The sequence below is a fragment of the Epargyreus clarus genome, unplaced genomic scaffold (assembly GCF_041222505.1).
Source record: "Epargyreus clarus isolate Ecla_fem2 unplaced genomic scaffold, WU_Ecla_fem_2.2 ptg000016l, whole genome shotgun sequence".
Classification (NCBI taxonomy): Eukaryota; Metazoa; Arthropoda; class Insecta; order Lepidoptera; family Hesperiidae; genus Epargyreus; species Epargyreus clarus.
This window is the reverse complement of record NW_027332224.1, coordinates 5,567,863-5,579,820: the sequence shown is the minus strand read 5'-3', so window position 1 is coordinate 5,579,820 and position 11,958 is coordinate 5,567,863. Positions and strand designations below refer to the sequence as shown.

At 32.1% G+C, this 11,958-nt stretch overlaps 2 protein-coding genes and 1 long non-coding RNA gene across 4 annotated transcripts in view; 2 read left to right on the top strand and 1 right to left on the bottom strand.

Moving 5' to 3' along the window:
- The window catches only part of LOC140748655 (uncharacterized), a 342,763-nt gene that overhangs the window by 82,238 nt on the left and 248,567 nt on the right, over window positions 1-11,958 (bottom strand). The gene's annotated exons all lie outside the window — the stretch shown is intronic.
- LOC140748650 (adenosine 5'-monophosphoramidase HINT2-like) lies at window positions 7,331-9,273 on the top strand. 2 transcript variants are annotated; one of them, XM_073081493.1, is made up of 4 exons: window positions 7,331-7,539; window positions 8,044-8,158; window positions 8,434-8,609; window positions 9,049-9,273. In XM_073081493.1, the coding sequence occupies exons 1-3, from the start codon at window positions 7,456-7,458 to the stop codon at window positions 8,592-8,594; spliced, it is 360 nt and encodes a 119-aa protein (XP_072937594.1). In that variant the 5' UTR covers window positions 7,331-7,455; the 3' UTR covers window positions 8,595-8,609; window positions 9,049-9,273. The 2 variants fall into 2 exon arrangements, with proteins under 2 accessions (XP_072937594.1, XP_072937595.1); XM_073081494.1 differs by lacking the exon at window positions 8,434-8,609 and having other exon boundaries at window positions 7,334-7,539.
- Window positions 9,707-11,621, top strand: HINT1 (histidine triad nucleotide binding protein 1). Its single transcript, XM_073081564.1, has 3 exons — window positions 9,707-9,868; window positions 10,572-10,683; window positions 11,416-11,621. Exons 1-3 carry the CDS (start codon window positions 9,749-9,751, stop codon window positions 11,574-11,576), a joined length of 393 nt encoding a protein of 130 aa, XP_072937665.1. The 5' UTR covers window positions 9,707-9,748; the 3' UTR covers window positions 11,577-11,621.

Below are 11,958 nucleotides of genomic sequence, written 5' to 3'. Positions count from 1 at the left end.
TTCCACTAAAAATAATTTAAAATGACAAGATATATAATTATGTATATTTATTTATTTTTTTCATTCTCTAAAAGCTCTTTCATTTTCGTAGGTAAATTTGTAAATACTTATATATTAACATATTAGTATTAATATATTGTACATCCTAACTCCTAACACAAGCCACAATTTTAAAATTTGATTTATTTTTTTGTTAAATATATCGCCGATACGTACAAATACGATATCGTATATCGGCGATCGGCGGTTGGTATCTACTAGTGAACAAAAAATTATCAACCCATTACTGTCCCACAGCTAGGCACGGGTCTCCTCTCAGAATGAGAAGGATTAGGCCATAGTCCACCGCGCCAAGTCGTAGACTTAACATACTTTTCCGAGGGTGTGGTAAGGGAGCTATTTTCCGAGGTTCCTTCCAGCTTAGTCCTCAAAGGTAGCGGCGCATCTGTGGCCGACCTCAGTTAGGAATCTAATCCTATCTGGGGTTGATTACAGATGTCCATGGGCGGCAGCAGCGCATCAGATGGACTGCATGCTCCTCTGCTACTCCTATATTATAAACAAAAAACTTTAAGAACTTTTACAGAACGCTGAGATGGATCTCCTCAGGAGGTTTTTCTTTATAGCAAGTGATAATTTCAAAAAATCAAAAGTACGTGCCTGGGATTCGAATCCTGGACCCGTAAAATCTATTTTTACTTTAAACAAAGAAAATAGTAGAACTAAAATTATTTTCTAGAATATTCCTTTGTTAATGTTAAATTTTAGTATTTTCAAATTGCACATTAAAATTAATACTAAAATACTATTATTGTTATCATTATCATAGATTAGTAAAGATTACTCACTCCTAACAAGAAAATGTACCCAGTTTTGAGAATTGAAATAGTTCCGTAAAAAAGTTTTGCCACGTCTCGGTGCTAAAATGTCCCTAAAATATTTGAAATAATTATTTATTTATTATGTTAAATTACGCAGTATTAGTTATTTATTCGTAAATTTTCTCTATAAATGTTTTTATTTGTCAAGAATTCAAAAAAAGAACTTGTGGCTTCATTCAATTTCAAGGCGGCGAAGTATCTTTACTAATCTATGATCACTATATGTATTATCGCTATAAGTAATTTATAATACCAGACTGCTAAATATTAAAATGTATCTAAAATAACTAAAATAAACTAAAAAAATGTTTAGTTACGTATAGTTCGCGTAAAACTGCTAGTCCGCTCTGAATATAGAAATGAATCTCGTCGCCATAGAAAATTGTATGACTACACCTGCTCGCAACAACTTCAGAGCGGACTAGCAGTTTGGCGCGAACTTTAATATTGTTTTTGATATATTGTGTTGCAACTTAAGATATAAAGAATCTGTATTTTTGTAACAGATAATATAAAAACGCAGAATAATAATAATTTCATTTTTAATTGACGTGCAATTTTATTTAGAACTACACTGATGGCGGGAAATGCGACACAGAATAAAAAATGTTGATTTTAAAATTTATCGATATATAATATCTCTGGTTGCAACATGACATATAAATTATTATCGATATGTTATTGCTTTAATAAATTAATGTATTAATTTCACTTCCACTGCTTATATAGTTTAGGATATAAATATAGTAAAACAAAACTAAATAGATTTGATACTGGAATTCAATGTCAGGAAGTGTTAATTAAAAAATAAGTTACCCGTCATATTAACTGTCATGTCATAATCCTGTTTTCCACTTGTCTATTGCAACGATCGCGGTGTTCGTATTAGAATGAGCGGATAACACGATCGTTGTAGTACGCAAGTGGAATGTCACTGTTATGTATTTTGTAAAAAAACACTTAATCATATAATAATACTATAAGAATCAACCTCAAAACACATTTTGGAATTAACAATTACGTATGTTTCTTATTTTTATATAAATATACCGAATGTATTGTTACTATAACACTTTTCTTTATATATTTTTATATTGCATTTTTGATATCGCTATTTTCATATTCGTTTATGTGTGTGATCTATTTTTAGTTTAATGTATATTAATTTAGGCTACGTTTAAGTTACGAACTCGATCCCAAAGGATTGATAAAGTTGTTTCATCATTATTTTCCATTTGAAGTCAATTGTTATTAAATTTTACGTGTTTTTTAAAACATGTAAGATTTTGATTATTTCTTACATAAGTTGGCACGAAGGTTAATGCCGCGTCTGCACGCTTGGCACTTACCACGAACTTATGCAAATGTTTGGCTCCTTTTGTTTGGTACGATTGGCTACACAAACAAACTCAAATACTGTATCCACACATAAATTTGTGACGATTTGTTGTGGTTGGCCAAGCGTGTAGATGCGACATAACACTCATAACTCGGTTCAATAAAAAATCAAATTCAAGGTTGTAAACTAAAAACATAGATTGGTACTGATCTATGACTATATATGTCCAATTGTCCATCTCCATAGGCGGTAGTGGTCACTTACCATCAGCTGTACTGCAGGCTCGTTTGTTACTTTATAATATACTAGCTGACCCGGCAAACTTTGTACCGCCTCAAAATCTATTTATCAAATGTATGTCATATAAAATATAGCCTATGTTACTCGTGGATAATGTGGCTTTCGAATGGTGAAAGAGTTTTTAAAATCGGTCCAGTAGTTTTTGAGCCTATTCATTGCAATCAAACAAACAAAGTTTTCCTCTTTATAATATTAGTAGTATAGAAAACAAATGTGTGAACAAATACTTACACCAAAATCCGCAATAGAATACAATATTTATTGAATCGAGTTAATTATTGTAATTCCGCGCTTTTTATTGTAAATGGATTTTTTATCTGTGCATTTAAAGCTGTCCACTTTAGACCTATTTCTACATAGGCTTTGGATTCCAAAAAACAGTTTAAGTGACGCTCATAGATAGTAAAGATTACTCGCTCGCTCCTAATAAGAAAATGTCACCAGTTTTGACAATTGAAATTGTCACTGTCATCTATTTTCGTGTTTGAAACATGTTAAAAAATGTAGTTTTTAGATAATAATAAAAACGATGATATTGTTGAAAATTTTAATCAAAGTAATGATTGCAAAAAATAAATACTTTGTGTCCTATTTTGATTTTCGCGAATGTACGATGAATACATAGATTAGTAAAGATTACTCACTCCTAACTAGAAAATGTGCCCAGTTTTGAGAATTGAAATAGTTGCGTAAAAAAGTTTTGCCACGTCTCCGTGCTAAAATGTCCCTAAAATATTTGAAATAATTATTTATTTATTATGTAAATTACGCAGTATTAGTTGTTTATTCGTAAATTTACTCTAAAAATGTTTTTATTTGTCAAGAATTCAAAAAAAGAACTTACTAAAATAAGCCGTTTGTGGCTTCATTCAATTTCAAGGCGGCGAAGTATCTTTACCAATCTATGGATGAATAATAAAAAAACAGACACCTAGTTGTAATAAAGTAATAATTTGTTCATTTATCACCAAAAAAATTAATTTAATTTTCACCGATTTAAAAACATATGAGTAGATAGGTATGCTAATGGTTATATTTGTTATTTATAATATTCACTTTATTATATTGACTGTAATGGACTTTGGATCTGCTTTAAAGTGTCCGAACAAAAAGAGCTACAAAATGAAAAGTGCTCCAATTATGGATTAGTTGTCATTCACCCAAGGAATAGACCACATATATAGCGCCATCTCGTGTGATATAAAATATAATTGCAGTAGTGAAAAATTATATAATTTTACGAGCTTTTGCCCGCGGCTTCACTCGCGTTACGATGTAATATTTTCATCCCCTATTTTATCCCCTTGGGGGTAGAATTGATCAAAATCGTAGCGGGTGCCTACGTCATAACATCTACCTGCATGCCAAATTTCAGCCCGATCCGTCCAGTGGTTTGGGCTGTGCGTTGATAGATCACTATGTCAGTCAGTCACCTTTGAGTTATATATATTTAGATAATATCGCTCTTAGTTGAGTAATAATAAGTCTTTATTAGTATTATAAAGCTGAAAAAATTTGTGGCGCTGAAAAAAACAGATGGCGCTAACGGTATTTCTGAATCACACTATCGAAGTTTTCTCAACACCTGCATATACAAGTTCAGAATTATGGTTGTTGAATAAGTAACGGCATAAATAGTTTTAAATAAAAATGATTTACATTTTATTAACTATTTCATCAAGAAATCTCATAATTTCTTCGGATTTTTTTCGCGAAATTAAAACTATTGTAGATCCAAAGTCAATTTATGTCAATGCATTATTATTGATTACTTTTCATCTCAGAGTAATAATTGGTATAGAGCACGCCATGCCAACCTTAGTACGAATCGTAGGCAAATGTTTTATAAATATTTATGATAGGAACAAAAACCTAGCTAAAAATATAGCCTAAATTACTCGCACAATTTAGGCGAATCCAATGACACCTCATATGATAATATCGTCAAGCCGTTTGAGCTACAGGGCGTATCAAAGAATGAGACATACATACGCTCGAAAAACATTTGTTGTATTATGTAATATACTACTAGTTTTCACAGCACATTTCATCATCATAAAATGAATATAAAGAAAACTTAAGTGAAGGTGGTAGAACCTTTTCTGGTTCAACTCTGGCGGCACCACCGCCACACCTATTTCTGCCCCATAACAGCAGTGTTAAGCACTACTGCGTTCTGTATTGAAGGGAGTGGTAAGGGAGACATACTTTTCCGAGCCGTTCCAGCTTAGTCCTCAGGGGTAGCGGCGCATCTGTGGCCGACCTCAGGTAGGAATATCTAATTCTATCTGGGATTGATTACAGATGTCTATGTGCGGCAGTACTCATTTGGTACTCATCAGGTGGACTGCATGCTCGTCTGCTACTCCTATATTATAAAAAAGTTAATTTTGTCAGTTTACATACGGCATGGTAAGGATGTTCTCACCCGTGCCTAGTGTTCTTACCTGAATAGACTCGCTCTATACTTCTTAATTACTCTGAGTACCAATATTTTAGCATCATCACAATATATTGTTAGTGGATAACTAATATTATTATACTGTTTAAGACTGTGATCTATTTTGCTGTATGATATCTCAGTGGGATGCTGTTATGCATTAATGGCTATTTTCTAGATGAAACATTTAGTAAGACGTTATTTTATTTATACTATTTCCATTTCTTTATTTTCTCGATGACAGTTCTTTGTAGTGTTGTGATCAAATAAGCAATGATATCGATCGCATATATTTATTATATTATGTATTTTGAACAAAGAAAAATACAACAAAGCTTATGCCGTAAGAAAAATAAGACAATTTACTGACTAAAAACTACTTATACAGCTTCTAAAATTTTAAAGAAGTAGGCATTATCAGTCAAAAATGTATACGTGTAACATCTTGCAATGAAATATAATGTTATAAGTATATGTAATATAATATTATACTTAATATATTTGTACAAAAGCATCGGGCAGTAGTTTAGTTTCTTATATTTTGTAAAAAAGGGTCTGTTATCGTGTTACGTTTATCGTTCTAGCTCCTATAGTAATCATTATGTGTAGCACATCACTACCTGTCCATGAAGTACAGTATTATCTGTGTGATATTTTAACGTAAACAACACAAAATTATATGGACGTCGATCTGTCATTGTGAAAATAAAGAAATGGAAATAGTATAGTTATATTTTTTTGGCATTTGGTAAAATGATGTGATTTTTACACCATAAAAATCTACATCAAGGTTTTTAAGTATTGCAAGGTTTGTATAAAAAAATTGTTAATGTTTTTTTTATTTTGGTATCGGTCAAGATAATGAATCATTGGTATCGGTCAACATAATGAATCATTTTGTTATCGGTCAAGATAATGAATCATTGGTTTTATTTTGGATTTTCTTAAAAAAAATGGTAAATATTAAAGGTTTATTAAATAATAAAGTAAATTAATAATATAAAGTAAATAATGGCAAGTTTCATTATTTTTTTTATTAATGTAAAAAAAAACAATAGCAACCATTCTATTAGTTCAAAAAAATATACAAAATAGATCATCCCCGAAATACTAATACGAGTTTTCGTTTTTTATAAGAGCCAAAATTACTTAATGTTACTGATGGTTTATTGTGCATAACATCATCTAACTGTGCTGTAAATATACTGTACCTACTATGTTACGAAATTGTAATGAAATATACAATTGATTTGTTTTTCTTTCGTTTTATTTGTGTATACAGTGATATTAAGTACCTGGTAAGGGATTTATACTGGAGATTTCAAGCTCTTTTATGTTACACATATTTTGATGGAATGTGTTCGTAATGGAACATTTCGGTGTTTATATTTTGGAATAAAGTATGCACATGTTGGCTATGTGAATAGCATTCTAGCTCCCCCGATGTTGCAGGAAGGTTGGCTGACTTAGGCTTAGCGAAGAAATAATTTGGTTTTTTTCATGTTTTATTTTATTGGAAATCAAATTCAAATTTCATTTATTCAAAATTGAATCATATAGATTTCTTCGAACATCAACAAACGACTACCGCTTTGGAAAGTGGTTAGTCATGGAGAGCAAGTGGCGAAAGAAACTCCGTATGTGCGCAATTCTTTTACAAGAAATCTTTTACAAGTAAATACTCGTATTATACAATGTTATGGGATAGATATATTGTTGGTAGATATGTTAGCCCAAGCGAAAAAATCCCAAAAAAATGCTCTGGTTCTCTCCGTGGTTCGACTTCGGCACCACCGCTACAACTATTTTTGCCTAATAATCGCACTCTTAAGCGCTGCTGCTTTCTGGTTTAAAGGGCGCATTACAAGGAAGACATACTTTTCAAAGGCATTCCAGCTTAGCACACAAGCGTACCGACGTATCTATGGCCGACCTAGATTTAAGTAGGACTCTCATCTTATCTAAGGTTGATTACAGGCGTCTATGGGCGGCAGTAGCCATCATATGACCTACGTGTTCTTATGCTACTCCTATATTATATAAATAAATAAACTAAATAAAAGCTAAACATACGAAAAGGAGATGCAAACTATACAAAATATCATATACTTAATATGTACTAATTAATTTTTTGTTGCATCATGGCTACGACATCACTTATAGATATTAAAATAAAGATAAAAACACAATAACACGAAGTTAGCGCGAGTTATCACCTCATATCGTTAAATCATAGATAAACGTTCTAATAAACTTTCAAGTCAGTAGGTAAATACAATTTGAAAGAAAAAGTGTTAAGTTTATTTGTGCAACTTAAAACCATTATTGCTCGTAACCTAAGGATAATATGCTATTTTAAATTGGTTTGTATTTGTTGACATAAAATTACTCTGTGAATAGATATTCTATGTAATTCACAGAAATACGATTACAAACCGGTTCTATAGCATATTATAGACATTTATTAGTTTAGTTTCCTTGTTCAGTTTGATACGATGGCTATGACTGTCGGTGTCGAAAATTTCAAGCACTTCTTCAATGGTAGACCTCCAAGGGAGTTTATCTATGAAGATGATCAGGTAAGACTTTAAATTATCTCTTTTAAGTATTCGAAGCCTTAACCTAGATGCATAATTATGGATATTACATGAATTCACTTTGTTTATGCTTATCATTGGCACTTGTTTATAAGTGGTGATAGGTCAGTTAAAATCATTCCTTGAATATAAATTATAATAATATAGGTAAACATTGCGAGTTATGGATTACCTTCAAAATAAAATTGAAATAATTGAAAGAGCACAAAAAATATATATATAAATATTCTGTGGTAATAACGTAGGGTAATAAGGAAAATCTTTCATTATTTCGTTGTTGTATTAGTTTAATTATTTCGTAAGGAAAATCTACCGAAAGACTTCGTAATACGAAACATTTTAAATTAACAGCCTTTAAAACTTTTAATCAAGAATGGACATGGATTGTCTTGGACAGTAGGAAATTGGCCTAAACATTCTTTTATATTAACATATTTATTAAGGTAGTTCAAGTATTTATTTTTTAAAGTGACTTTTTTATTTCAGTGCGTAGCATTTGACGAAGAAGATAGACCTCAAGCGCCCGTTCATTTTCTGGTAGTCCCCAAGAAAGTCATACCTCGCTTATCAGATGCCTCGCCAGATGATGAAAAAATGCTCGGTAGGCACTTAATAATTTATTTTAATTTATTTACACCAATCTTTTTTATTCCAACCAATACATTACAGGAACAATGGAACCTCGTTCTAGAACATTATTTATATAATTTTAGGATTTCTTCTACTTTCAGACGATTTTTATTCGATTTGTTTAATTTTCAAATATTCAATCCAAAGGAGTTATATACTTACTAATTTGGTAATTAACATTTGATATTCAATTTCGCAAAAACATAGCTTATAATAATGTTTATAAATATGTTCTCTAAACAACAGGACGACTACTGAATGTTGCAAGGCGATTGGCAAATGAAAAGGGCTTGAACGAGAAAGGGTTCAGAGTGGTTATAAATGATGGAGTAAATGGCGGGCAAACTATTGGACAGTTCTATGTCCAAGTGTTTGGCGGGAGGCAGATGGGCTGGCCGTTCGGCTAGATTAAACTTTTAAATGTATATGTGTTTTATTTGAAGAATCCACGAAGTTGTTTGATTAGAAATAAAATTACAAACATTGGTGACATATGTATAACATATTTTAATTACACCAAATTAAAAAAAGAATATACCAAAATCCGTTACTAACCAGAATACGGTAAACTACACTGCACTATTAGACAAATATGGTGGAAATGGCCAGTGTTCTATCTAAAATAGTTCTGGCAGATTAAATGGGTATAAAAATGTTATTAATTCATGATTTCTCAACAAATAAATTGTCCAGAATGGGAATAGCCAGATAGGACAAAATTAAAAAAAAACCCATGAGTTCGAGTGGCCCTTTGCTAAAACGCAAATATTACCACATAGAACAATAGGAATTAGTTAATCTACATAAAATCCTAACAGTGCAATATTCAGTGCAAATGTAAGCAACATTCATTTATTTCAGGTCATCTACTTCTGGTAGCGAAGAACATAGTATCAACAAAGGTCTGATTGGCAACGGATACCATGTAATAGTCGACGAAGATTTCCGAGGTCAAAAATTTAAAAGCTTGCATGTTTTCGGTAGGGCCTTGCATCACATGGTGTGGCCTATGGGCCCTGGTAGTAGATTATAAGTGAATGTATAAGTATTGATAATTATTTGTAAATAAAGTGGTATTAAGACTGGATTTATGTTTAGTTTTTCCGGTTTCATGTAATTTTTTGTTGAACAATTAAATGTTATAAAGACTTTATTTATGTTGTTTTATTATCTGTTTTAATATATTATTGTTTTAATTTACTTGGTGATAGTAAAAACGTTTATAAATTTAATAAATAATGCATACATGATAAGCGCATAACACTCGATCTGTTTAAAAATTAAGTCTTTCTTTGCGGCTCTATGTCTTGTGATGTGTTATACATGAAGCCGCAAAATGAAGCCGCACATACATCAATGATATTTTATATAAAATTTTATACAAAATTGGCATTGAAAAAAATGTAGACGGTGATTAAAATAATATTATTATTTTATTCATATTTCTTATTATTCAATATTTCTGATCGAAGTTTTTAGAAATACGAACTTGTAACACAGTAATAAACGTCAAACTTACGGAAGAAAAGTCAAAGAAAAGAAAAATGTCAGTGTAATCAAAATGGCGACCGATGCGAATGAAGTTACATTAGCGCAAACTGCGTCAAAAACCGGCGATACTATATTTACGAAGATATTAAATGGCGAAATACCAGCGAAGTTCGCCTACAAAGACGACCAGGTACTTATTTTTGTATATAAATCTTCTTAAATATTCTTCTTCTAAATTTATAAACTGCCGGTGTGCGGCGAAAAATCGTCAGCTGTTTTTTCTACGTTTATTTTTAATTCCATTTTTACTTAATCGCATTGCATAAAACTTATTCATCCTACTTTTCGTTTTAATTTGATTGTTATGTAACATAGATAAGTATTGAATTATGAATTTTATTTTTAATATTTGTTCTAACCTATTACATTAGTTAGTAGTAGGATAACAGCATTTATTAAAGCAAGTATGTATTTGCATTTTTGTTATTGATTTTCGATAATTAAACAGAATTATAAAGTAGGTACGCTTGAAGTTACTCTCAGTGGCAGGAAGATATTGTGCCCAGAAGTAGGACACAAATACTTCAGCAATGGAAAATTTTAATTATTCTGGTTTTAAAACATACTGACATAAGATGTTATAGTCCGCATAAAACTGCTAGTCCGCTCTGAATATAGAAATGAATCGCATCGCCATAGCAAATTCACCTGACTTCACCTGCTCGCAACAAGTGTACAACACAAACAGTGCGGACTAGCAGTTTGGCGCGGACTACACAGGTGTGATAGTAGTGCCTGCTAAAACTCAAAAGAATTTTAAAATTTTGTGTATAATAGTAATTAGTCAAAAAAAATCATTTAGTAAAAAATAAATTCAATATTTTTAATTCCAGTGTGTAGCTTTCCACGATGTGAACCCACAAGCACCGACTCACATCCTGATCATCCCGAAGAAGCCGATACCGCAGCTCTCCTTAGCTGAGGATGAGGATGAACAGTTACTTGGTAAAAACTATTAATTATTCATCCCATTAACATCTGATCGATCACCGAAAGCATTGTCTGTTTCTGTTCAACCAAATTTGATGAAGGATGAAAGTAATTTATTTGCAGTTAATATGAGCAAACAATCCTAATTTAAATATCCCTTAAGACCAAAGAACATTTGTTTCAATATAAACTTACTCTCTATGTGTTTATATTAAAATAAATTTCCTTTACTACAACAAACTAGAACATGTGTTTTTAAGACAAGTAAACTTCAACTTTTTTATATTATTTTTAATTTGTATACTTTTTCATATGCTCAATATTAAAAAAAGTATAAAGTTTCTAATGATAGTGTAATTTCCAAGATTAGTCCATTATATACATATATTTTTATAATATATATAGGAGTAGTAGACGAGCATGCAGTCCACCTGATGGTAAGTGGCTACTGCCGCCCGTGGACATCTGTAATTAACCCGAGATAGGATAGGATATTCCTACCTTAGGTTGGCCACAGATGTACTGCTACTCCTGGAGACTAAGCTGGAACACCTCTGAAAAGTATGTCTACCTTATCACACCTTTCAAACCAGAAAACAGCAGCGCTTAACACTGCTGTTATGAGGCAGAAATGGGTGTAGTGAGGGTGCCGCTAGAGTCGAATCACAGAAGGTTCTATCACCTTTAGACATTACACACTAACATATAGAAACAAGTCCTCATATAGTTATCACTTTATATTTCCAGGTCACCTTTTAACGGTAGCACGAAAAGTAGCCATTCAAGAGAATCTGGATAAATCAGGCTTCCGTCTGGTGGTCAATGATGGTAAGCATGGTGCTCAAAGTGTGTACCATTTGCATGTGCACCTCATCGGCGGTAGGCAGATGGGCTGGCCACCGGGCTAATCTTATGAAATAGAATTGAGACAAGAATAAATGGTATAATTGTTAGATTTGTTTTATTTCTTTTGGTAATTGGTCGAATGATTAACGCTTTCTACACTCAAAGCCTCAGAATAGGATTCCCTGTGTCGTGGGTGCCGTCGACACACACAAAGATAAATACACAAACACCCAGACCCAGAATCAGAAATCTAAATTCATTATTTAGATATCAATCTGATATCTAAATAATGAATCTATCTATCCGGAGATCGAACCCGGGACCCTTTGCGTGTCAGACCGGTATGGTTACTGCTCCGCCACGCGGGTCGTCATGAGTGATTCATTGGTGTTTTGGTTTTTATCAGTTATGATAACCGACTTCTGCCTTATCAGAATATCTTTG